At 49.1% G+C, this 25424-nt stretch overlaps 12 protein-coding genes across 12 annotated transcripts; 8 read left to right on the forward strand and 4 right to left on the reverse strand.

The window, feature by feature from the left end:
• Nucleotides 1-565: 565 nt before the first annotated feature.
• Nucleotides 566-1149, forward strand: LTR64_007603 (uncharacterized protein; the record flags this gene model as incomplete). The annotated part of the gene is made up of 2 exons (XM_064901921.1): nt 566-683; nt 947-1149. 2 exons carry the CDS (start codon nt 566-568, stop codon nt 1147-1149), a joined length of 321 nt encoding a protein of 106 aa, XP_064751600.1.
• Nucleotides 1150-1299: 150 nt separating this feature from the next.
• LTR64_007604 (uncharacterized protein) lies at nt 1300-2299 on the forward strand (the record flags this gene model as incomplete). Its single annotated transcript, XM_064901922.1, has 2 exons — nt 1300-1739; nt 1789-2299. The coding sequence occupies 2 exons, from the start codon at nt 1300-1302 to the stop codon at nt 2297-2299; spliced, it is 951 nt and encodes a 316-aa protein (XP_064751601.1).
• A 692-nt stretch (nt 2300-2991) lies between these two features.
• ATP5 (ATP synthase F0 subcomplex subunit OSCP atp5) lies at nt 2992-3831 on the forward strand (the record flags this gene model as incomplete). The annotated part of the gene is made up of 3 exons (XM_064901923.1): nt 2992-3144; nt 3256-3573; nt 3628-3831. 3 exons carry the CDS (start codon nt 2992-2994, stop codon nt 3829-3831), a joined length of 675 nt encoding a protein of 224 aa, XP_064751602.1.
• Nucleotides 3832-4482: 651 nt separating this feature from the next.
• On the reverse strand, nt 4483-5244 carry LTR64_007606 (uncharacterized protein; the record flags this gene model as incomplete). Its single annotated transcript, XM_064901924.1, has 2 exons — nt 4483-4514; nt 4605-5244. 2 exons carry the CDS (start codon nt 5242-5244, stop codon nt 4483-4485), a joined length of 672 nt encoding a protein of 223 aa, XP_064751603.1.
• Nucleotides 5245-6397: 1153 nt separating this feature from the next.
• On the forward strand, nt 6398-7750 carry SAH1 (S-adenosyl-L-homocysteine hydrolase; the record flags this gene model as incomplete). Its single annotated transcript, XM_064901925.1, has 2 exons — nt 6398-6917; nt 6939-7750. 2 exons carry the CDS (start codon nt 6398-6400, stop codon nt 7748-7750), a joined length of 1332 nt encoding a protein of 443 aa, XP_064751604.1.
• Nucleotides 7751-8871: 1121 nt separating this feature from the next.
• On the forward strand, nt 8872-11127 carry CCR4 (Glucose-repressible alcohol dehydrogenase transcriptional effector; the record flags this gene model as incomplete). Its single annotated transcript, XM_064901926.1, has 2 exons — nt 8872-9907; nt 9959-11127. The coding sequence occupies 2 exons, from the start codon at nt 8872-8874 to the stop codon at nt 11125-11127; spliced, it is 2205 nt and encodes a 734-aa protein (XP_064751605.1).
• Nucleotides 11128-12122: 995 nt separating this feature from the next.
• Nucleotides 12123-13571, forward strand: LTR64_007609 (uncharacterized protein; the record flags this gene model as incomplete). The annotated part of the gene is made up of 1 exon (XM_064901927.1): nt 12123-13571. One exon carries the CDS (start codon nt 12123-12125, stop codon nt 13569-13571), a length of 1449 nt encoding a protein of 482 aa, XP_064751606.1.
• A 732-nt stretch (nt 13572-14303) lies between these two features.
• On the reverse strand, nt 14304-15541 carry LTR64_007610 (uncharacterized protein; the record flags this gene model as incomplete). Its single annotated transcript, XM_064901928.1, has 2 exons — nt 14304-15362; nt 15437-15541. The coding sequence occupies 2 exons, from the start codon at nt 15539-15541 to the stop codon at nt 14304-14306; spliced, it is 1164 nt and encodes a 387-aa protein (XP_064751607.1).
• A 590-nt stretch (nt 15542-16131) lies between these two features.
• Nucleotides 16132-16837, forward strand: RPL44 (40s ribosomal protein L44e; the record flags this gene model as incomplete). The annotated part of the gene is made up of 3 exons (XM_064901929.1): nt 16132-16134; nt 16415-16507; nt 16613-16837. The coding sequence occupies 3 exons, from the start codon at nt 16132-16134 to the stop codon at nt 16835-16837; spliced, it is 321 nt and encodes a 106-aa protein (XP_064751608.1).
• Nucleotides 16838-17220: 383 nt separating this feature from the next.
• On the reverse strand, nt 17221-19702 carry STT3 (oligosaccharyl transferase stt3 subunit; the record flags this gene model as incomplete). Its single annotated transcript, XM_064901930.1, has 5 exons — nt 17221-17497; nt 17550-19299; nt 19357-19437; nt 19526-19549; nt 19600-19702. 5 exons carry the CDS (start codon nt 19700-19702, stop codon nt 17221-17223), a joined length of 2235 nt encoding a protein of 744 aa, XP_064751609.1.
• A 424-nt stretch (nt 19703-20126) lies between these two features.
• ORC3 (Origin recognition complex subunit 3) lies at nt 20127-22450 on the reverse strand (the record flags this gene model as incomplete). Its single annotated transcript, XM_064901931.1, has 2 exons — nt 20127-22340; nt 22388-22450. 2 exons carry the CDS (start codon nt 22448-22450, stop codon nt 20127-20129), a joined length of 2277 nt encoding a protein of 758 aa, XP_064751610.1.
• Nucleotides 22451-22620: 170 nt separating this feature from the next.
• LTR64_007614 (uncharacterized protein) lies at nt 22621-25314 on the forward strand (the record flags this gene model as incomplete). The annotated part of the gene is made up of 1 exon (XM_064901932.1): nt 22621-25314. One exon carries the CDS (start codon nt 22621-22623, stop codon nt 25312-25314), a length of 2694 nt encoding a protein of 897 aa, XP_064751611.1.
• Between the last annotated feature and the right edge of the window lie 110 nt (nt 25315-25424).

Genomic DNA, 25424 nt, shown 5'->3' on the forward strand with positions numbered 1-25424 from the left:
TCCTGGCAAGTTGAGCTGCTATACTGAACTACAAATTGCTCTTCAGCTCAGCTGAATCACAAGCCGTAAGCTTCGCACCGATCAAGAAGATAGCACTTCGTCCGTCTCGACGCTGTGCGGCTGTCCGTCTTTGTGCGCTCCATCTTGAGTTGGCCCATTCAGGCAAATTATTCACAAGTATCTCGTATAGTGTGACAGCGGCATTGCGACAACCCGCCTGTCAGATCGCCAAGCGTGCAAGACAGTTTTTAATCGTTATCTACGCCATCTCTATCGAAGTCGAAAATCCAGGGACAACGTTACAGTGGGACGATCTTCCGCATCCTGTACAACGACGACGTGATATCCTGGTTGCCAGTCGAGAGCTTCCGATTGTGCTAGGCAGCTCCCGAAGCTTGCAGTGCTTGTGCACCACAGCGACGTCAAGGCATACCTTGTTCACCCTGACCTCGACTTTCGCAAGTTGCAGTCTTCTGGGATCGACCCTGCCTTTACGTGAGACCAGACATTCACTGGCTGTGTAGTTTCTACAACCAACTTCGACGACTGCTGTCACTTCCAAATCATGGACTCTCGTTCAGGCACTGGCTCTTTGTCAGGCAACAATGTTCCAACCTCTCCCGAGTCGCTGGAGGGTCGGACGAGTACTGATCAATCAGTTCCGTCTGGTTCTGAACAGTATGGTAAGTGCTGAATTCGCCCGAACCCGCGGGAACAGTTGCACGCTATTGTCGATTTAGGGGTACACATCCTGCAAGGTCGAGCGTCCACTTATTGCACAATCTGTACCGGATGGATTACTGCGTACACGCTTAGCGCTCCCCCTCTGCTCCCATCCCCTTAGCTCATCTCGAGCAGAACTCCGACTCGACCAAATTCTTCTGCTATACATTATATCAAATCGATCAGTTCTGTGTTGCAGTTATGCTAATGAATATACTACCAGGAGACGGATCACCAATGGAAGGCAAAGGACCAGGCTTTCCCAACATGAACTTTCTACGTACTTTTGCGAACCCTATGCAGAAGAAGGTTACAAGAGATGGCCAACCGGCCAAACGACGAGGTCCAAAACCAGACAGTAAACCCGCACAGACGCGCAGGCAAGAGCTCAATCGACAAGCGCAAAGGCACGATCGCCACCAATGACGGAGTGACATCTGACTGACACGATACAGGACGCACCGCGAACGAAAGGAGCAGTATATCAAAGCTCTTGAGATAGAGATCGCACGACTTCGTGAGGCATTCGTCTCAGAGAGCACGACCGTACAGAGCCACTTCAGGCATACAGAAATTATGCTTAGGGAAACCCAGCAGGAGAACATGCTGCTTCGTGAAATCCTGAATTCTCGAGGCGTTGCTTTCGAGGTCGAGCTGCAGCAACGAAAGAATGCGATCGCAATGGGGGGTGGACCTTCGCATGGCGCGCGAGGCATAAGTCCCAGCTACTCGATCGCTCATTCGGGAAGTCCTTATGGCACTGCTATACCACCTACAGCTCCTCCGTCACAGTCTGGTCTAGGGGATTTCAATCCAGCTGGATACACTAACGGTGCCCACAATATCATGTCAGGACACTCACCCACTGCACCAAACAACAGTTCTCCGGGCACCACACACCACAGTCACTCGCCACCTGAGATGCAGGAAGTAGGAGGTTCGCACGATATTGCCATCACAGATGCACCCGGCATTTTCGAAAAGGAACCTCAACTTGGCATAGACTTTATCCTTGCGTAAGTGGCGTCGGTCATATCTTGTCGGTATATGCTAATAGAGATCTAGTCTAGAAGAGACATGTCGCGATCATAGCGAGTACCTCGTCCGGCGGTCGATGAACTCGCCTAATGACCCGGATGAAGCATTGTTCTCTGGCCACGCATTGATGGCATCTGTTCCACCACCTAGCCACATCGACAGAACACCACCTCAGAAAGGAGGATTACAGCCTACGTATCCTCATCAAGCACCGCAAGCCTCAATACACGCACTGCAGACGCTCTTGAATCTCAGCAGAGTTATCAAATCAGAAGGTTATGTTGAAGGTGGACAAGTCACCCCTATCATGGCTCTCCAGTCTCTGAGGGGTCATTACAACTATCATTCCTTAACAAGAGACGATGTGGTTGGCATGATTGACGCGATCAGGAACAAAGTAAGATGTTACGGTTTCGGCGCAGTGATGGAGGACTTCGAGTTACGAGACGCTCTTGCTACCATATTTGCAACTAAACCTGAGGCTTATGAGTCTTTCGGTAACGATATGACTAGCGAGATTGAGGAGATGTATTCTTGAAAGGAGATGCATAATGGATGTCTAGTAGTATAGCAATACGACCATTGCTTCAGCTAGAAGCTGAAGTCAGCAAATATATGATCTACTCATGCCTTGAAGAGTGCTGATACCCTCGATTAGTTATCTGTTTGCACTGTCCAGCTAGCCGGTGAGATCAAGGATCTTTCACGGAGACTCAATTCGCAATACGCGGAGGTCCTACACTCGGACTTCGCTATCGCCCAGACCATCACAATCAATGGTCAGCTGGTCGCTTTGAGATATATACTGAGCGTGAGATTGATGCAGTCGGTCACTGTCTGTAATGTTGCACTACTTTCGAGTGTACCGCGACCAGGACTTTATCTCAATCAGATAGTCGTCCAGGTTGTTGGCAAGAATGTGCAATTCATTGTAGGTCTGTACACAGATATCAATATTGTCGCTCCAAAGAGTAAGTTCGGGCCTGAATAGCAGCACGTCCCTGTCGAAAAATCGTCCAGGTACGCTGGCGTAGGAGTATCCACCGAAGCGGTCGCTTTTTCTGACGGGCAGGAACATCCCTAATCTTGATCACATGACTCGTAGCTTTTGACATCCGACAATTCAAGCTCACAGGGAATGACAGCACAATTTGAACCACGACTCTCCACTCCTTCACGCTCCTTTCCTCAGACTACCGCCGCTGTGAACAAGTCCAACTATTCGGCAAGATGCAGGCAACAAGAATAGTCCGGCCAGCTCTGACTGCTGCGCGACGAACAGCTCCTCGTACCGCGATCCGAACATATGCAGCTCCAGCCGCTACTGACACGAAGCCTCCTGTAGCCGTATTTGGGCTTGATGGGACATACGCAAATGCCTTGGTATGCTCGAAGTTCCCTACTCCATCATTGCAGGTCTACTTGTGTCCGGGAGGAATAAAAGAGGAGGAGTTCCTAGAGAAGCTCCGCAGCTAATACGTGATTTTTGTGTAGTATACTGCAGCTGCCAAACAATCCGCCCTCGACCCGACCTCGAAGGCCATGTCTTCACTGAGCCAGATCTTGAAATCTGACCGCAAGCTGCAGGGCATTCTTTCGGCCCCAACTCTCTCTGACAGCGACAAATCTCAGATCGTTGCTGAACTCGAGAAGCACACCGGCGGACAAGACAAGAGCAATACAGTCAAGAACTTTCTGCAAGCTCTTGCAGAGAACAACCGATTGTCTATACTAGAGGGTGTGTGTGAGAAGTTTGGTACTCTGATGAGTGCAGCCAAGGGAGAGATGGAACTGACTATCACCACTGCTCAGGTATGGACCTATTGCGAAGTCACGAAATTTCAAGAAACTGATTTAGAAATGCAGGATCTTGACAACAAACTGCTGAAACGTCTACAAAGTGCCGTCGAGAAATCCGAATACAGCCAGGGCAAGAAACTGAAGGTCACTACGAAGGTCAACCCAGAAATCATTGGGGGTATCGTTGTCGAGATTGGTGAGAGAACGATCGACTACAGTGTCGCGGGCAAGGTGAGCAGGTTGAACAAGATGCTTACTGAGGCTGTATAAGCACAATTCTACATTTGGCGTCGGAACCGCAAGCGAAACACAATCGTGTAAATATCTAGAAGAGCCGATTAAAAGGGACGACCCGTTTAGAGGTATTTCCTTACCTAGTGTTTTTTGACGTTGGGAAGACTGCTTCGACTTTTCTTACTTGTTTAAGCTATCGAACATGCTTACCACCACAGAAACTCCAACAACCATAAAGAGATGAATTGTGAGCATTACACGAAACAAACGTACTGAGCTTACGATACGTGCTTGGCTGGAGTTTAACTTGTACAGCAGGTACTGATCTGACTGACTCGACCCTCCCTTTTGCTTAAAGAACGAAATACTGCTCTCCCAAAGAGGTGCGCTTTTCCCTCAACTCGACCTGATTGTGGTGTACTCTAAGTCTATGTCTGCCAAAACATCAATATCGTACAAGTGGAATAGACACTGCGTTGTATACATTGGGACAACTGCCCAACGACGACCCGTCACATTACAAAGCCGTCACACGAGGACATCCACTGATTCCTTCTAAAGCCACGACTTGAAAAACCAGTCTTTGACATCTTCCTCAACACTCAGCTTCAAGCCCCGAACACTAATGCTCTCATATATAGTTGCAGTCACTTCTCTCGCCTGCTTATGCCATGGACCTCTGCCTCCCTAGACGGCGTCCTCTCTGCTACGCCAGAGACCTAGGTCGGACTTTTTGTTAGCAATATCTCCAACCGAGGATAGCCCTAGCTAATCAAAAACTTGCCAGGCACAACACAAGCTTTACTCACAAGTCGCTAGATTCCGTCTCTCCAGGTCGGGCACCCCGAACCAGTACTTCAAAGATCCACCACTAGCAGTGGCCTCTCTGTGGCTCTCTTTGTCGAGTCTGAACAGTAAGTCGTCGTCTATGCCTTCTTTGAGCTTGCTTCTGAACTCGACGGCGTAGAATTCGGTCTTGGTCCAGTTGTGGTTCTGCTCTGAGCAGAGATGTTTGAGCTTGTTAAAGACGATGGGCCAGTTGAGAGCTTTGTGGTAAGGGGTTGTTGCGTAGTTGGGAGTTGCCGTGGAGAGCAGGGCAAGTGTTTGGGCGAGGAGCTGGTTTTGAAGGTCAAGTGTTGTGAGGTTGAGTTGGTGGCTTGGTTCGGTGTAGGGTGAGACTATGAGCCAGGGATAGTATGAGGATGGCGAATGTGGTGGCCGCTCGTGTGGTTGGGCTGGATACGAGGTGCGTGGATTGGAGATGGAAGCTTTCTCGATGTTGACAGCAACGCTTCCTTCATGTCCGTGTTCTTCGACCACGCTCGGAGGATTGAGGTCGAGATCTATAGCTTCGATGCTCGTTATGGAGGCGAGAGGAATACTCTTCTGGTCCAGGTTGGTAAGAACTGTCATCGGCGGCTGCTCCGGTAGTGATCTAGGAGTGGTCATTTTGCTAGAGGATCAGGAGATATGATACTCAGGACGAAGAAAGGGTCTGTGTAGTGGTAATTGTCGAGTCTATTTTATTGTCAATACCTATGTCTACCTAGCGAAAAGTGGCCCTTCGTTGTTCGATCAGATCTACGGGATGTCGCCATAGCACGCGATATTGAGTGATCAGGATCTGTGCTGACAAGCCAGTGATCCTATATTACATCGCCTTCAACCTCGACCATGCGGTTGTGCTGGAGTGTGTTTTCGTTTCGTGAGACCATTGAGTAAGCGCGTTCGATGTTGAGATCCTCACTTGCTCTGCTCGCCGAGAGTTTGGATTCTACCTAACAGATTATGGTAACGCAGTCCTATAAAGGCTACGATGTCCCCAGCGGAAGGCTGCATTTTTTCGTTCTATGTTTTGGATGCCCTTTTTGATTTGACTTCACATATCGTTTGTCTTTGTTCTATTGCCCTTTGTGTCGCTGCAGGCCAATGCATGAAGCCACAAGGCATGGATCTGCCCGGGAGGTATCTCCGAATCTCGTGTTTCATATTGGTACTTCTAGCTTGGACTAGCTACGTAGGCTCTACGATACCTGGCCAGATACATTCCTGCATATCAGCTCAAAAAATGTTAAATTCATCTCCATCAACATGCAGGTAATACCCTTCGCCGCTCCATCTTCATCTTCTCGTAGGCGAACAGTGAACCGCAAGTAACGCTGACGTGTGTGTACGGCCAACAACGTTCAATGAGACCTGTTGTACAATGTATTGCTGTAGTAGCACAGATATGAGATTTCGAGTGGGTGATGTTTATTCCCATTTTTTGGGCTTTCCAAGAAATTGCCGCTTCTCTTTATGTACTAATCAAGAATTTCTCATTATTCAGGCACCATCAGGCATGCCAGTGCGTTTTTGATGGGTAGCTAGTGCCGGAAGTGTCGAGCCCTGTACCGGCAACTTTCTTCCGCAGCTGGCGCTTACTGATTACGGTCTCCACATCGGCAGATGTGCGGGGCATTGCGTCGACGATCAAAAAAGTCAGTTGCGGTCAAAAGATTCTGGTTGTTCCTGCAAAACAAGTTGAACATTTCGAAACTATCTATCCTTTGAACAAACCAGGTCATTTCACGTATACTAATCCACAAAATAAGTCGTCAACATGGGTTCCGCTCCAGCACAAAAGTTCAAGGTGGCCGACATCTCGTTGGCTGCCTTCGGTCGACGAGAGATCGAGCTCGCAGAAATTGAGATGCCAGGTCTGATGGCCATTCGAACGAAGTACGGATCCGATCAGCCTCTTGCAGGAGCCAGAATCGCAGGTTGCCTGCACATGACCATCCAGACCGCTGTTCTCATTGAGACACTGAAAGCCCTTGGTGCTGAGGTAACATGGTCAAGCTGCAATATTTTCTCGACACAAGACCACGCCGCTGCAGCCATTGCTGCAGGAGGCACACCAGTCTTTGCTTGGAAGGGTGAAACCGAGGAAGAGTACGAGTGGTGTCTGGAACAACAACTGCTAGCATTTCCATCCGGCCAGTCACTCAACCTCATCCTTGACGATGGTGGTGACCTGACCGCTCTTGTACACAAGAAATACCCAGATATGCTCAAGGACTGCTACGGCGTGTCCGAGGAGACTACAACTGGTGTCCACCATCTGTACAGAATGTTGAAGGGTAAGGGTCTACTTGTGCCAGCCATCAACGTAAACGACTCAGTTACCAAGAGTAAATTCGATAACTTCTACGGCTGCCGAGAGTCTCTCATTGACGGTATCAAGCGAGCAACCGATGTTATGATTGCTGGCAAGATTTCCGTCGTTGCTGGTTTCGGTGATGTTGGCAAGGGTTGCGCCCAAGCTCTTCACGGCATGGGTTCGAGAGTGTTAGTCACCGAGGTCGATCCCATCAATGCTTTGCAGGCTGCCATGCAGGGCTACGAGGTTGTCACCATGGAAGATGCTGCTCCCATTGCTCAAATATTCGTTACTACTACTGGTTGCCGAGACATCATCGTTGGCAAGCACTTTGAGCAGATGCGAAACGATGCCATCGTCTGCAACATTGGCCACTTCGACATTGAGATCGATGTCGCGTGGTTGAAGAAGAACGCCGTCAAGGTGCAGAACATCAAGCCACAAGTCGACCGTTATTCGATGGCCAGTGGACGGAATATCATCCTGCTTGCCGAAGGTCGCTTGGTCAACCTGGGATGTGCTACTGGTCACTCGTCTTTCGTCATGTCTTGCTCCTTCTCTAACCAAGTCCTGGCTCAGATCATGTTGTACAAGGCTGCGGACGAGAAGTTTGGCGCGAAGTACCCAGAATTCGGCAAGGTCGGCAAGCGTGATGTCGGTGTTTATGTACTGCCTAAGATTCTCGATGAACAGGTTGCTCTGCTTCATCTTGAGCATGTTAACGTCAAGCTGACCAAGTTCACACCAACCCAGGCCGAGTATATGGGACTGGAGATCGAAGGTCCATTCAAGAGCGATATCTACCGATACTAGACGTCGTTCTAAGTGAGATCTATTTAATCAGGCGTTCTTGGGGTATAAACATGCATTTGCTCAACGCGAAATGTTTGGAAGAGAGTTCAGGACCCAAATGGTTCTGGTCAATGGACAGGTATGACTCAACGATGTAATGATATATTAGACGTGGAAGGCACCAACGAGCAAGCAGGCAAATCCCTGGCACAGCTGCCAGGTGTTGCATTTCAGTCATCCTTCAACGGATGGCGAGCCAAGATAGCTTCATCAGCGACTTGAGCTTCGTAGATTAGATACCCAAAATACGAAAAGCATTATTGATGGCACGACAACTACCAGAGTCGCAAGAGAAACTGACTGGTAACCTTACCATGAAAGTGTTTCCTCGAACAAACAGAATGTGAATTAGGCCATGGTAACTGCCATTTGGCTTCCGTCCTAGCCTCCGACAATGAACAGCTTGGGCAGCTGTAGTGCGACCAAAATTCGAGATCCGTACAACTCGTTAGTGCCACAAGGAGCACGTCAGTTTCTGGTTGGTATTGATGTTCTTGTCGAGTGTAATGATAGTCGTCGTCGTCGTAGGTCGAACACAGATAGCTCTCAGATTGCCGAGTCTTGGTGTCCATGCATGAGCTCTAGCGGCTTGTTTTGCTGGAGCAGCTAGTGTCAATTACGTGAACCGTGTCTCGATTCTTGCGCAGCCCAGATCAAACAACACCATCAATAATCGATCTACTTGTTATGTTTCATTGATATTTCGAGACTGACTGTGGTATCCGTCGTTTAGTTCTTTGTTTGTCGACACAATCGAGACTTCGGTTGACAGGACGTAGCCGGGAAGTCACCAATCGTATACTATCAAATCCACTCCAACCGATCGATCGTCAACACGACCCGATACTTGTTCTCAGCCACAACTATTCCTCCAGAACTTCGGCGTCGGCACGAGCTGCACATAGCCGCGTCAACAAGTCTGACATAGCTCTCTTTTCTACCTCCCTCTATGTGGAAGAGACGTAAAGAAAGAATCCCAAACCTTCCCGAGTCACTATCCACCGGTCCTCCGCCAAGGACAAAGACGTGGTCTTAGAACACTGTCATTCGACCCGATTCCTATTCTTGACCTCTGTCGCTAGATGGCAGATGGTCCCTACAGGTTCCATCAGCCAGGTGGTGGACCCTTCTATCCTGCACACCATACCAGCCGAAACCATAACCGGGCTACCTCTCCTCCAGGCCGTCGTCCTTTCGCGCACGATACCCCTTCGCCCTCGAGATCGCCTGGGAATGCTGCCATGGTTCACAACTTTGGAGTTTACAACCAAAATGGGTTCCAGCAACAGCATATGATGAATGGTGGGCAGAACCATCAGAGGTTCAACGGCTTGCATATTCCGAAACAGCAGCAGGCCTATCACCAAAGTCAGCATCACAATGCCCAGCAACAGATTGGACATATTGGGCATCAACATAACGTTTCTGGCGGTACCTATCAGTCCGCGACGCCGAACCTCCACACTTATGGACAAGATCATCTACAAAACGGTAATCGAGATGACGGGCCAGAGGACGAGTACAATGGCAATGAACATTGGCAGGAACAACAGCGTTTGTATGACGAGTGCCGGGAAATGTGTGATGGGCACCATAGAGCGAGAACCTATGCCCAACAGTCGAAGAGCTCAACATTTGGCGGACCACTTGGCGCTGCAGCAGATGACGCTACGGTAGAAGACAAAGTACGTGCGGCGACAGCTCAATCGCAGACTCGACAAGCATGGACCGAGCTGGACCTCGGTGGACAAGGGTTAAGAGCACTGTCATCCAACCTATACCAATATTCCTTCTTGACCAGACTCGATATTCCTCACAATGCGCTGAGAGAACTTCCTGCGGCACTAGGCCAGCTGAAAACACTTGAGTACCTCGACGTATCTTTCAACAATCTTGTATCCTTGCCCGACGAGATTGGCATGCTCACCAATCTCAAGACGCTTCTGTTATGTGGAAACAATCACCTGGCTGGGCTACCTTACTCCCTAGGCTATCTCTACAAGCTTGAGACAATAGCAGTTATGGATATCATCCTCACTGAGGATGCCAAACAAGCCCTACTCAATGGGGGTACAAAGGCGCTAATTAATTATCTACTGGAGACCATGCCCGACGATTGTATGTTCCTTCCCTTGCGCTTGTCGATATTTCTTGCTAACTAATTCCTAGATGTCGAACCACCGAGTGAGCGAGAATGGCACCAACTCGACGAAGTGATTGACACAGATGCCGACACCTTCAAGACTGTAACCTACAACATCCTTTGTGAACGATACGCGTCGAAGCAAAAGTATGGCTATGTTGCTGAAAGGTCGCTGAATTGGCACACAAGGAGACAACTGGTCTTGGATGAACTCGCCGGGTTGGATGCGGATGTGGTATGCCTGCAAGAGCTGGACCGTAACTCGTACGATGAGTTCTTCCGCAAAGAACTGAGCAACCTAGGCTACAAAGCCTACTACGCGCAGAAGAGCAGGGCCGAAACCATCGGAGAGAATGCAAAGTTCGTTGATGGTTGCGGCACATTCTGGAAAGACAAGAACTACGTATTACTCGACACGCAACATTTGGTTCTGGGCAGACGAGCCGTGGATAGACCAGGTGCAAAGGCATCAGCGGACATGCTGAACAGAGTATGGCAGAGAGACGACATTGCCACTGTGGTCTTCCTGGAGAACAGATTTACTGGATCAAGGTTGATCGTAGCCAATTCACACGTTTACTGGGATCCGGCTTTCAAGGACGTCAAACTCATTCAAGTGGCTGTCCTGATGGAGGAGCTTAACAAGCTGGCGGAAAAGTATGCAAAATATCCTCCTGCGAACAACAAGAAGCCTTCCTGGCAAGACGACGACGATGATCAACGAGAACCTGCACCTTCGCTAGAATATTCCAGTGGCTCCCAGATACCGACCGTTGTCTGTGGTGATTTCAATTCGGGTCCTGGGTCGCCTGTATATGATCTGTTCACGAAACGTATACTGGATGCTAACCATAACGACTTCAAAGGTCGCTCGTATGGCTCATTCTCGACAGATGGTATGAGCCATATCTTTACCTTGAAGTCGACGAACTCGCTTATGGAACAGCCGTTCATCACCAACTACACTCCTGACTTTGTTGATGAACTAGACCACATCTTCTATTCCAGCAACTCTTTGAGACCAATAGGTGCGTTAGGAGCGGTCGATCCAGAATACCTCAAGCGTGTACCCGGATTCCCCAACCAACATTTCCCATCAGATCATTTGGCGCTGATGGCGGAGTTCAAAGTTGAGAAACAACGTAACCCGCAAAAGGTCGAGGCAGATTTCGGGCCTAGCTCTCGAAGGAATTAGCCAAGTGTTTCCAGATATTTATGGCAGGAAAAGCAAGGCGAGGATAAGGAATCTATGACCACACAAGAATTTTGACTAGCAACCTCAATCACTGAATCAATACGGTGGCACGGATGTATGTGGACGGGGGCTCATGTTTCGAATGTTGAGAATTAAGGCTGGAGCATAAGGTAGCAGTTGCTGTTTACTGGTAGGACTAGATCTCAGGACTGATGCAATTTTGCTCGAGAAAGCAGATGCTCAAAGCGAACTATTTTGGACATTCTGGCTTGCTCGTCGAAGCACACCATCAGCATCACAATGAGACATATTTTCTCCTTTCGTGCAAGTTATAAGTACCTATTGCTGAAGTAGACTCAAGAGCCTACAGTGAACTTTGCTCTTTTCGTAGCCCGCAGCCAAGGTTTAGTGCCTGGGCCATGGATGCAGAAGCCCACCAATGCCAATTCGCTCGCTGATGCCTGGCGCTTTCAGATGCTTGATTCACCCACTCTTTCTCGATTTTCACATGTTCTTTCGACATGCAAGATGCGACACACTGGCTGCCACTGACATATGATCATGCCGTAGTTTTGAAGCTTGTAAATCGAATCCCGGCTCTGACAACGTTGTCGCAGATTCAAAGCGGTCGTGACGAGACCTTAAAGGACTCTGGTCTTGTCCCTCCAAGCAGACAGCAAGAAATCGAGCGCACCCCAACGGATCTGGCTTTGATTCAACCCAGTGATTTTTGAAATACTCGACCTGCTCAACCCAAACACATCGACGCCTACACCACGCCCATAGCCTTCTCTGATACATACTATTACTGTCACCAATCTCTCTAATATTGTACGAACCTTGTGTGACTGATAGTTTCGCAACATCCACATCCTAAGTCGTTGGTTATCTCAGCATCGTTGCGGATTCAAGTGAGGAGGGGCCCACGAGGCCGTGCTCTCGGACTCGAAAGTGTCGGTGCTGATCAGGAAAAGAGGCAAATGTTGGCTACTAATATGGGCTCGCATGGACATTTGCCTTTTGGCTGTACGAACGGTAGCGCGATTTCTTATTCCCAGCACAGGCTAATCGGCGCAGATGACCCCAACGGCGTCCAGGGCATAGGCTTGCCTTCTGGGTTCATACCACCCGGACAACCGCTGCTGAGCGAACAAGAGAACGATCAGATGCAGGAGTTCTTCTCTGCTTTCGACGGCGACGGTCAAGCGCGTGCTCGCCAGCCTATGCCTGGACATTTTCAAGAGAACATGGCTCATTTGCAGCAGCTACAAATGCCTCAGCAGTATGTCGGGCACGAATCATACGTGAGGTCGCCACAGGCTATGGACTGGCATGCCCAGGCTATGAGAAACTTCACGTTCAACCAACAGATGCTTCCTATGTCCACTATGCATACACCCACTTCGCCCTACACGAATGGTCAGCATATTTATCCGCACACACATCAAACCATGCCAGGTTTCACGGCTGATTGGCAACAGCAATTTCCACACCATGCACCCCAGGCAACAAGAGCGGGTATGCATTTCGGTTCTGACCCAAGCTTTATCAGTCAAGGACCTTTTGTCGCTCCTGACGGTGCTACAGAGCCCGAGATGTCCTTCATTGATTCGGCGGTGTATCGAGTCAACTCGGCTTCCAATACAAATCCAAACTCGCGAGCAGCAAGTAATCCTGGCAGCAACGCCAACACAGAGCCTTCAAGTCCCGTTGCGACAAAGAAACGGAAGCTGAACAACGTCTTCAACTCTGATGCGCTAAGAATGACCTCAATGAGTGTTCCTGCTTCGACTGGGTATGCGACGAAAGCCTCACCACCAGCTTCGCATTCTCGTCGCAAATCACGACAATCATTTGTAAAGCACGAACAACCACCAACTCCTCTCTCCAAGACACCCACTGTGCATGAAGATGAAGTACAGGAGGAAGACGCAGAATACGACGAGGACGAAGACGAGCAGGAGCAGAAACAATCGGCGTCACCACCAGCACCTTGGCCATCGTCCAAAGCACGACCATTACACAAGCCTGCACTTCCATCCAAACCAACGAAATCACGAAAGAAGTCGGCTTCAGCTGCCAGCCCTGCCAAGCCATCCAAGCCTAGGAGGCAATCCTCGTCCGTGACTGCCGCATCACGTACTCCTCTTACAGCCGAGCAGAAAAAAGCAAATCATACCAACTCTGAACAAAGACGGCGGGATGCTACAGCCAAGGCATACGCTGAATTGTATGATCTTGTACCAGAGCTGGATGAAATGGGCAAACAGAGCACAATGAAGAAGCTCGAAGTTGTGGTTGAAAAGGTTCGTACTGTCAAGCAACAGCTCGAGTTTCTGCGGGAGATGACTGGTCGTGATCCAATTACAGGACGACTCAATGCAGGTCAGATTGCTGCGAATCCTTATGCAGGCGGTACCACGCATCTGAGTGGCTGGTCATAGGAGACCATGAATTCTCTACCGTGCTGCTGTCTAGACGAGTGAAGACTCTGATATGCCACTAGCGACTGGATAAATATGCTGAACATAGTGAAATCATTTGAGCAGGATTGACCAGCGCATAAAGACTAGGGGACTAATCCCCTGGCTATCCGCGCAAAAGACAAAATGTCCCAACCACCTCTCAGTAAACTTCTCGAGGTCACCAAGTCACCCAAAATGCTTACAACTACCATCATACCACATCACGCGTCTCGATAGCGTACCAGCCAAGCGAACAAACCCATTAATTTAGCAATACTCCAGAATCACAATCACAATCACAATCACAGCACAGCACAGCACAGCACAGCATAAAACACATAATCAATTTGATATTATTAAAAGATACCCCAAATTCAGCTCTTTCTCAAGCGAGGATAAGTTCAAGGAGTATGTAAAAATGGGAAATGGGACCCGGCCCGGGGGGAAAATCATCAGTTTGCGGTGTACAGAAAGAATTCTTCAGATACGGACGGCTATATTTAGAAGTCAACGTGTAATACTCGTTAAATCATGACCGTAGGGACACTCATTGTTGTGTTCTAGATAAGCTCCTGAAGAAGACCTGTTTCGCCTTGCTTATTTACTACTCTCTAATTAGTTTATCGTAGCTACAGCCGTGTGCATGCTTCTTTCTCTCCTACCGATATACCGTATATTGAGCATGTTATAACAACACCAGTCCCTCATCATCTATGCCGCACCTTGATACTTTCCCATAACATCGCTCAGCTTCATCCTTGGTTTACTCTCAACTTCATCATGCCGACTAATACCTTTACCCAAATACACAGTGTCGCCCCCACCATACCAAAGCGCACCTTTTCTGAAATCGAGGCCTTGCTCCTCTCCTACTATCCATTCACCGCCTGGTTTGATCGTCTCGACCAAGTCTTCGTTTTGCTGTTTTTGTGTTTGTGCGTCTGTGTCTGTACCTGGTGTTGTGTCGGTTACTGCATCGGTTGTTGTGCGCTTGAGCGGCTGTAGTTGTGGCCAATACTCCTCTTCGAGCCAGTGGTTGATCGTTTCGATTTCACGGATTAGTCTCTGTCTCTTTTCGAGGTCGATACCGGAGTGAGCGTCGAGCGGGTCTTCGTTCTCCGTGGCAAATGGATTGGGAGAGTTGAAGCGGGCGATGGTCAGGTGAGCGCTTGGGACGACGTAACGGCTTCCGACTCTTACGCCTGCGTCTGTGATGAGAGCCCAGAGGTCGTGGCGGAGATGCTGGTAGGTGTAATTGTCGTCTCGAGGGCGGTAGGGCACGGGAAGAGCCTCGTTGGCAGCTGGAACGAATGAGAGTGCTAGTGCTGCGGCGTCAAAGCTGAGCATTGGCTTGATTAACCTTGCTCCTTTTCCAGGTTGGGCAGGAAGATCTGCGATGGCTTCGTGGCGGTCGTCATTTTGTAGCCGTTCAGCTAATGCCTCAACTTCAGGAGGGGTAAGTGAATGCGTGGCTTCCAGGGCTGTCATGTGCAGTTTTAGTAAGGGCATTAGCCAGAGGTCCGGAACAACGTGTTTTAGTTTCTGCTGGACGAGCTGTATCAGTGAGCGTACTTTCTGTGGCGGTCGAGCCCAGAAGACGAGGCAGTTTCTCGGGTCTGTAAAGTTAGGATCACGGAGACCTTCTGGGCCCTCGAGCTTGGTCAAAATTGGATCGAGTTTCCAGCCATCAAAGTCAGAGGATAGTATTTTCTCCTTCTGTTGAGCATTGCGAGCTGTACGGTGGGTGTGGTAACGTGCTTGGATCGTGGCCTGTGAGGCAGTAGGGTCAGTTCTGAGGCGTGGTAATGCTAGGTCAAAAGCAGAGACTAGGCGGTCTTCCATACTGGATCATTGTGACATGCCCCTATCAACACGTCGTAGGGGTTAGAGGATCCAGAAACAGCTGGCGTTGATGCGCCGGAAAAGTCTTCGTAGCCGATATTGGCCATGAGTGCTGTGTAGTCCTTGTCTGTGCCAACCGCGACTTGTATCAGGAATAAATTGCAACTTAGTGTGTAAGAACGATAGGTTTAACAGGACCGGTCGTATGTTGTGGGTTGAACGAATACTGGTCCTGATGGATGAAGTTATGATCAGAGAGATTTCAATTTGGTAAGAGCAATTCGATAAGAGGGATGAATGCTGAACTTGAAAAAAGGTACTTCGTTCTATCTATGTCGCCAAGTAGCGAAGTTCACCTGAAATAACCCTCGCCGTCGGCATTAGCAAGCACGGTCACATCCTCGTGTTACACAAACAGAAAACAAATGCAACGATGTACTTGATGCGCCCAGCGACATAACTTTTTGCAGATTGCTTACCACCCGGCTGGACAATCTCAGGCAGCTGGAGCGACATCTCTTTGAGACAGAGGCAGCTTTGCCGACGGTATTATTCTTGGCGTTTTAGCTGTTTCGGGCAAGGCGTGATCTCCGAGCACAAACTGCGCAGCCAAGACTCATGATCGAAAGGCAAGACATTCACTAAACCTCTGTATTGAACGCATAATCACAGAGAGTGACCAGACACAACCGGCAAAATGGTAAGAAGTCCTTTTCCCTTGCAGGCAACCTCACAGAAGCATCGAAAGAGAAGGTGACGGGACATGGAGGAGAAACAGTGACTGAACAAACATGATCATCACTTGAGGACACCCGAGTCGAGAATGTGACTAAGTGCAAGGAAATGGGCTGGAACAAGAGCTAGCAGAAATGCGACAACTTCCGCTCAGAGGAAACCAAAGAGTTCCGGCTTGAAAAGACGAAGTTTCGGAGGAGAGCACTTTGACAGAAAGAGCAACGACTGACATGGCTCCTCTCTAGGTTAACGTTCCAAAGACACGAAAGACCTACTGCAAGGGCAAGGCCTGCAAGAAACACACACAGCACAAAGTCACACAGTACAAGGCCGGAAAGGTATGAAGTGTTTAACATCTAACACACCACCTCTATCCCCACCATCAACGATATACTCACCCCCACCACCAACAACGAACACCCATACTGACCCATCCATACTAGGCCTCCCTCTTCGCTCAAGGAAAGCGCCGATACGACCGCAAACAGTCCGGTTACGGTGGTCAGACCAAACCAGTCTTCCACAAGAAGGCAAAGACTACCAAGAAGGTCGTGTTAAGACTGGAGTGCGTGAGCTGCAAGACCAAGTCGCAGTTGTCGCTGAAGCGATGCAAGCACTTTGAGTTGGGTGGCGACAAGAAGACTAAGGGTGCTGCGCTTGTTTTCTAGACTGGTCGTATACGCTCAGTGGTGTGGCAGACGAGGCACGACATCGATTTGCGAAGGACGCATTTGCACTGCGTCAGTGACGGCTCTTGAGGGGACGAAACACTGCAGTCTACCTGGAGATGCAAGAAAAGGACATGAAAATGGCTTCACATTTCGAATTGTGTATAGATACGGCAAGAGTCGCATGTGGAGAGATCCTGCTACACCACATGCTCTCTTAGCAGCCATTTCAAACGTGGAAAGAGATATGTCCATTAGTGCATGGCAATCTCTACAAGATGTCCAACATGGGAAACAGGGCGTCGTACTCAGTTTGTACCTGTTGATACATCCATTCCGTCTATTTGCACAAAATCACTTTTCCATGTGTGGACAAATATAGTCTAATCCTCTCTGAGCACTCTCGCTCCTTTTCTAGCGCCACCTGCTTTGCGCTTCTTCTTGTGACCCTTCTCGAATGCTACTGCGCTCTGGTGGTCTCGCCCAACGTTATCCAAGGGCTTCACCTTGTATATCCTGATGATCCAGTTCTCACTGGTAAATGCTTCCTCCAACGTACTAAGCTCAGGTGATTGAGCGGGCACACGACTACCTCTGACTCTGTCTTGAGCCTGCCCTGCTGGGAATAGAGCATTGTAATTGTAATAAGACATCTTGTACCTGAATCGAAATGTTAGCATGGCGCAGGAAGTGCAAGGCAAGCGCGACTTACATCAATGAGTTCTTCATGGTTGGTGTTGCTTCATCGTCAACACGATATTCACCTCTTGCAGTGAAAAAGTCTCGTTCTCGAACCTCTTCTGGCCAAATACCTTCTGCGATCCTGACCATCCACAAGAACTTGTTGATATCGTCACCACTATATCCTAGCAGGCCACCAAAGACGACGAGCACATAGTCGACGTCATGCTGGCGCAGAATAGGATAGCTAACTTCTTCGCGTGAGCTCATAGCCTTGCCCACCGTGGCAATGTGGGTGTTATTCCACGTGTTGTTATCAACGAGTGTAGGTCGATCAGCCATGCCACCAATCTGATAACCATAATCCCACCAGGACATGATCCGAGCGTCTTGCGGTGTGTTTTGACGTAACCAGTAGTAAGCCTCGCGATAATCATCGATGATGTGCTGGGAACCATCAGGCAACCGGGACGCCAGAACAACGGATGGTGAGGAATAAGCATTCGAGGTTACCCAAGTACAATGGGCAACGAACAGCAGGAGGAAGGATGTGGTCATAGCTGTAACAACACCCTTGCTAACGTTGGAGTAGATGCCTATAAGCTTGTCTCTGGTTGATCTTAGAGTTGGTGCGACTTTGCTTACTTTGCTGTCAGCTGATCCATTGGTGGACGAAGTTGCGGAGCTGTCCTCGGAAGGACTCTCAATTTGTGTATAGGTGTTTATCACATGAGACAAAGCTAGAGCTGCTGCAACACAGACAACTGGTGTCAGAGTAAGCATTAACCGAACCATGACGCCGGCGAAATAGCTAGCGAGAACAGCGTAAATTACAACGAAAACGTGTTCGTCTTTGAGTTTAAGAAAGCACATGTAGACACCTGCTGGGAATACCCAGATAAGGAGGTTGAGGTCGAAGTAGAAGTTTGGCCATGCGGTCGGTTGGTGTTCGGAAACGGAGGCGATGATTGGAATATGAATCTTAGCGTATCCAGTATCGTACAGCGAGTAGAAACGACCACTCCATGGCGCAATAATACCAAACCTTTCCAGGGCAATCAGACCTGAAACTCCCACGACGAGAACAGTGCCGCCCAGAGCTAGAACGAGAGTTTGAAACTGCTTGGCTGGGAGCTGACTTCGCAAATAGCCAACGAAACCGACCAGGTTGAGAAGACCAAATACGCCTAGCGCGGCCATATGGTCACTGCTCCTGATAGGCAAGAAACCCACGAAGGGAACCTGCATGCTGGCGAGAGTTCCCAAGGCGTACCAGGTTGTATAGCTGATATACAGCCTCGAGCTGTATCTGCCCATCAGAATCAGGACAAAGACATGTAGCGGTATCAAGTTTGTGATGAACACATAACCACCCCAAGCTGAAACCATGTAGCCGTAGAACAGTGCGGCCAGAGCACCCCACATGACTGAACCAATCTTTACAGCCTTGATCCAGAGATAGAAAGTGAAGACGAGAAGGAAGATGGCAATAGCCTCGTTGTCGTAGCTGCCAGCCACTGAACGAGAGATATAGCCTGGAGTGATGCCCATAAAAGCTGCTGCTAACAGACCTGCTGAAGGTGATGCGGACATCTCAGAGGTGAGAAGGTACATGGCTAGTGCAGTCAGGCCTGAGAAACCAGGTGCGAGGAGGACACAGATGTTTCGAATATCGACGGGTATCGAGAGGAATCGCAGGATATGATATATGACGCCGGAGGTAACCATCAGACCTGGGTAGAGAGTACCACCCGTAACTCTTCCAAGAGGATGCCATGTTCCTACAATTCAACCACCATTAGCCACTGCTTCCTTGTATGCTCTTCCTGTGTACGTACGATCGTCGAACCAATCCCAGAAACTGTAGAACCCATGCTTGACAAGATACTTTGTTGCTCGAAAATTGAACCAAGGATCGACTGGACAGGGTCAGCTGTAATTCCTCACTAAGGCGAAACCTGGTCGACGAAGTGTCGTGGAAGTGGTGGTGGACGCTCGAAAACATACACTCGTGGATGATACTTTCAAATCCTGTTCCCGATTAGTCTGTCAATCTTCGATCTCGGTAGGAAGTCTCGTACGTATAACACTGAAAAGACGAGCAGAAACAGCAGCGGCCGCTATAGTACACAATATGATTATGCGCAGGAGACCTCTGGTGCTTTTGCTCGTCGAACCCTCCATATAAGGATTGCCAGAGGTATGTGTGGCCGTCATGGCAGCTACATACAACGACAGGTTTTACCAAGGAAATAAGCAGGAGATAGTAGCAAAGATACTGCTGTCACTTCACGACTTCGACGAAGTTGATGCCGCATATAGTCTCTCCGCAACATTTGGCTCTCTCACGAAGTGAACACGCTGGTGCCAACTACATACTGCCGTATTCAGCCGCGCCATAGGATGTACGTGGGCAACTTTGACTTCAATGTACCGCTCGTGCCTCGCCGCAAGCACATGCTCACCGTGCTTGCAACAACTTGAAGGTGAGCAGTTGAGTCTACTTATATGAAACACTCTACGATGCGTGGAAGTTCGGTAAGTCAAACAACGGGCAGCTCACAGTATCAAGATGTCTGCGGACTATAAATACCTGGAGACCACTTCCTCAAAGGCCGGCCCAGCTGGTTTTGGCAACAAAGTCAATCTCTTGCGTGGCTGACTTTGAGGCTTTGCTTATCCGTTTCTTGATTTGCAGGCCTGTGCTTGCCTTGATGAGACCGATCATCCTCAGCTCAGTCAATGTCCGATAGAACTGTGCCATTGTTGCTCTCGATACAGTATCTTCGCCTTCGAGGACAGGTGTATTATTTGAGTCCTTGACAGGTTCGAAACGGGATCTGAAGGCGTCGAAAAGATCCCGTACATTGATGATTGTAGGCGCCTCCTGCAGCAGATTGAACAGGATACATGCCGGGGGCATATGTCCACCATGTGTAACCTTACGACTGTTTTGTTCTTCGTCCTCAGCTGCTTCAGCTTGGTCTCGAGCTCCACGCGCAGAGCAGCACTCGCAGCCGAGGTAGTCCCCTGGTTTGAGCAATGCTCGCTCGAGCGCCGTACGTGGCTGGGGCTCTAAAGTCTGCCTGATGCGGATTGCACGAGTCGACAAGATGAAGGCTTCATGTAGAAGCACGGAGGAGACGTCGAATGAAGCCTGCTGTAATGTCGAAGTAAGTATGACCCATACCCTTTCCAAAATCGAATCTGTTTGCGTCGAACCATTGGTGACCAATTTCGATGTCTTCGTGGTCTTCGCGGGTTTGTTGTGCGCCCTTTGATGTGCTGGAAGACTATCTTGAGTTTCGCCACCATTGACAGCAGCTGCACCGTCTCTGTATGGCAATGTTGGTCTTTCGCATTCTTCAATCGCTTGATTGAGGTCTGGAGTGACTGTGGTTGCGATCTGCTTCATTCTTAGAATCTTTAAGGCTCTTAGCAGCTTTTCGAGTGTTGTGGATTTAATGCAGCTTTCCAGCTCGTCGTAGACAGCACAGTCACTGAGATCATGCATAGTGTGATACAGCTGAGCTTCGACTTCGAGCTTCGGCCTTCGCAGACTGGAATGCTGTGGACTGAGAGCATCGTATAAATCTGCAAGAAAAGAAATTAGAGAGACTGCGGAACTATATTTAATTGACATCGCAGAGACCTCTTTCATGACTTCCTGAATGAGGTACTTGTCGTCCTCCAACAACGCCCGTACTCTAGCGTTCGCCGATTCATCTGTCTTTGCTAACAAGTCATCACAATGAGATTGGAAGGAATCGGTTCTCCGAGCTGCTCTCGCTATATATCGAGTCTCTTCTTCTGCAAGCAATACCTCTCCTCCGTGACAGAAGATAGAGATGGGGTTGACCAGAAAGTGCGACAAGTAGATAACTTTGAGAACTCTACTGAGCGATTGTGCTGAGAAACCCTGACTTTGTTCCAAATCATTCAGAGTGGATATTATGTTCGGACCTAGAAGTGGATGTTGTGTATCGGAATGAGGTTGTTGCAGTAATCGCAAGATGTCGCTATGAAGACTGGCATGCGGCGCGAAATTGAAAGATCTTGCTCGTATCAACTTGAGGCAAGTCTTGGACAGCCGACTCTCAAAGAGTTCTTTCGTGCTTGTGATGCCTAGGGCCAGAACGAACGGTATTCTTCCTAGCCAGAAACGAAGTGTAGACACCAGCTCGTTTAGTACTTGAGCGTCGAATGTCTCGACGTTTGCTAGAGAAACAACGACCTGAGAGAGCTCATTGTTGGTACAGAATTGCTGAAGGAGCTCCAAGTCAAAATTCAAAGGAAGCAGGCGTTTGTGCTTGGTTAAGAAATCGGTATACGCATCATTGCCACTGTACTCGCTGATCGAGAGTTTGATAACGTTCTTCAGCGCGGTTTGCAGATTCGGGCATTGGCTTGACTGAAGGTTGACGACAAGTTTTTGTGTACGAAACTCCGCATCGTGGTGACCATACACCTCGGTGGTGAGTGCGCTCAAGACTGCATTATAGTGTGTCGCATCGAGTCCCGTGAGCAGAAGCGCAGTCGGTAAACGTTCTGTGTTACTCTGAAGCGAGACACTGGCAAGGAAAGCGGAAAGCTGTTTCAGACTCTTACGGTCCACGTTGTTGTCCCTAAAATGGACTGCTTGTCGAGTCCAAATTTCCTCGAACAGTCGCTGACGTGTTGCAGCAAGTCTTTCGGAGTCATTCTCTGTAGACAGCTTGAGACAATTGGCTGGTGTTGTTGACGCATTCAGCCTTCGTTTCTTGCTTGGACGCTCGTTTGAACCGGCATGGTGTTTGTAGCCGAACCGATAGATATAACATGCCTGGCAAGCATAAGTAGCAAGAACTAATAGCAAGTACACAACTTTACCTGATACGAAGAATCTTCAAAGGCCTCTTCCTCAATATTGCCATCAAGCTCGGCCTCGTCCATGAGTAGTGATATGAAAGAAAGGAGACGCGTCGTGGGACGCGTTAATTAGAGTACACATCCGATATTTGCCCGAAGGTCTCGATCTTTGGCAGGCTCGATGGCGAGGTGGAAGAGAGTCCCCTTAATTACAATTCACCAAAAAATATTGCTGCCGGCACTGAAATTGACCTATGCAAGGAATATGTCGTCTGTCCAGAAGATGGCACCAACAATTCTGCCACTCACCCGCATTCGGGCCACATCAGAAATGCCTGCAATCATTTATACCAAGTCGTCAAATTCGACAAGCTCGTAGATTGCCGCCGCAGCGTAGCAACCGATCACGACTCGTTGCACCTTCGGCGGGAGGTTATCTGGAGTCTGACGACACAAGTCTACTCTCTCCGACTCAATTGTTCACCAAAGATCGCGATGATCTCGTCGTTCGAGAATTTGAGCAGCTTGGATCGGATAAATCCACACAGAAACGCATCGATGCAACTGACGGGGTCGGAGACGAAGCTGAAGAGATATGGAACGAATTACAGGATGTGGAGAGACAACTTGAGATCGCGCAACAAGGGCCATTCGGTCCACAAAGTCCCTTCATGATGCAATTGGATCCAGAGGACAGGGAACGCTTCAAGAAGGTGCTCGAGGAAGAAGGCTACAAACCAGACGACGAGGAAGATGCATTAGACTTAGCAGAGATCGATCGGATGTTGGAGGAAGATGATGCAGAAGCGAACGAGTCGGAAGGACTGGCAGTTACCCTCCATATCCCCCGAGCCCATCAGAGTCTGGTAAATCACTTCAACACAGCCTTGAAAGAAGCAAACGAGAATGGAGATGACGTTCATAAGAGTCTAAGTCTGTGGAAGTGGTATCTTCGCTGCCAACAGAAAGTTCCTGGCTTCTCTCGTATCATATCTGAAAGTGTCTGGGACTTTCTGTGGAAATCTCAAAGAGCGATAGAAGCACGACCTCAACACCTCGTGTTACTTGGTCGAGACATGCTTGCAGCTGGAGAGTCACTGCCACTCGAGCGTAAGCTCCAATATCTGGAAGCACTGCAAGCGTGTGAACAAACTGCAGAGGCTATTACTACTTGGGAGGCCATGCATGAAGAGCTGAACTCAAACTGTTCGATAGACTTTCTGACCAGATTCTACACCACGGGTATACGCTTACACGCTGTTGTTCACCGACCACAGAGAGCCTGGAATGTTGCTACGAAAGCGCTGCGTAAAGGTGTGAAACCTGGGATTCTGACGGAGGTTGTATCCGCTTGGGCTCAAAGCAAGACATCTGATTCCGCGACAAAAGCATGGGTGGTATATCTCAAGATGCGGTATTTGCTCGAGGACAAGATGGACGCGCAGCTATATGACGAAGTTAGCAATTCCCTGCTTGACACGAAACATAGTTCAATGGCTGCGAGTGTCTTCAAGGATATGATCATGCACCATCGTGGTCTTGGGAAGAACACCTTGCGCCACTACCAGCGTGCAGTTGGTCAGATACCTAAGGACAGTGATCCTGCCGATTTTGAAAAAGCGGTCAACCAGGTTTCGCTGAACGTGCTCCTGTTCCTGCCAAAGGAATTTCAGAATAAGTTCTTCTTTGCTTCTTGGATCAAAAGATTACTTGGGCAAGAACGAATAGAGGCTGCGGCAGAAGTAGTAGATCTCATGTACGAACGGAAAATCAAGCCAGATGCTCTTCACCTTAATGGTATTATCGGAGCATGGCTTCGAGATGGCAGCCCTCGGTCAGTTGAAAGAGCAGAAAGACTGGCACGAGAAATGATTCAGGTAAGAATCAACCAAGCCACTACGCACACGGAAAACATGACCTTGTCACAATCCGGGTCACTGATTCGCAAGACCACGGCTCAACACGGACAAGATACATGGAAGAGACCCAACAATCTGTCACGTCCCGTCCCGGCGGCCAATCTAGAGACATTTTCACTTCTGTTCAACTTCTACGAGGAAGGACGACAATGGCAGAACTTCCAACAATTGAGGGAGACCATGACAGGGCCTGCTCAGCTCAAGCCCAATACTTTCATTGTCAACAGGTGGCTTGCAGCTGAGCTTCATACTCGTGCGTACGACAGGTTCTGGAAGCTCTACAAGTCACTCCAAGGGGTATTGTCACCGAACGTGGAGACTTTTCAGTTAGCATGGCAAACGAGTGCTACACAAATGCAGGCGTTCAAGCCCAAGCCACAACGTCTAAGCTCTTCATGGGGTGACGAGTCTAGCCACAAGGCGATTTTTGCTAGCATGATGGACTGGGCGCAACGCCTCAATGCTCGAAAAACGCAGGCAGCGAAATTTGACTTCGTTGGCAGCCAGTTCTACTTTGAGATTGTCCGGTCATTCTGTCACCAGCTAGACCTTGCAGCAGTCGTATGCGCACTGCAAGGCTTGTATCGAACCTTTGGTGCGACACCAGACGACGCTTCGGTACAGCTCATCACCGGACAAGTTGCTCGTATCTTGCCAAGGACCGCTGCAAGTTCTACAGGACTCGGCCGCAGAAGACGGCTGGCTGGCCACAGTACTCCAGAGCAGAATACTCTAAAAAGCATAGCCGAGATCATCGAGACATTGGAGGCCGACAAGAAGCAAGAGACTGCTAAGCAAGCCGGGATAGATCTGTCGGATCTTGAGAACCCCGAGTCCGCGACATACAAAAAGATACGGTTGGATGTGATGACTGACTTTCTTGTGATGAGCATGCACAAGACAAGGGCCGAAGGGGATGTGAACACGGTCAAGCAGAGATTAGCTCAAGTGGGCGAGTCGATGCACGTAGACGTGGACCACGTGAACGACATTCATTCGCCAAACTTGAGCCATTCACCGAAAGAGTAATGGTCAGGCGATATGGCGGCGGTGTTGGCGTTTTGCCGCTTTCCACAGAAGATGTAGAAAGTTACGAGTTTGCAGATGAAAGAATCATATGCAAGCGCTAATTCATTTCT

This window comes from Lithohypha guttulata (assembly GCF_036872675.1).
Source record: "Lithohypha guttulata strain CCFEE 5908 chromosome Unknown scaffold_6, whole genome shotgun sequence".
NCBI lineage: Eukaryota > Fungi > Ascomycota > Eurotiomycetes > Chaetothyriales > Trichomeriaceae > Lithohypha > Lithohypha guttulata.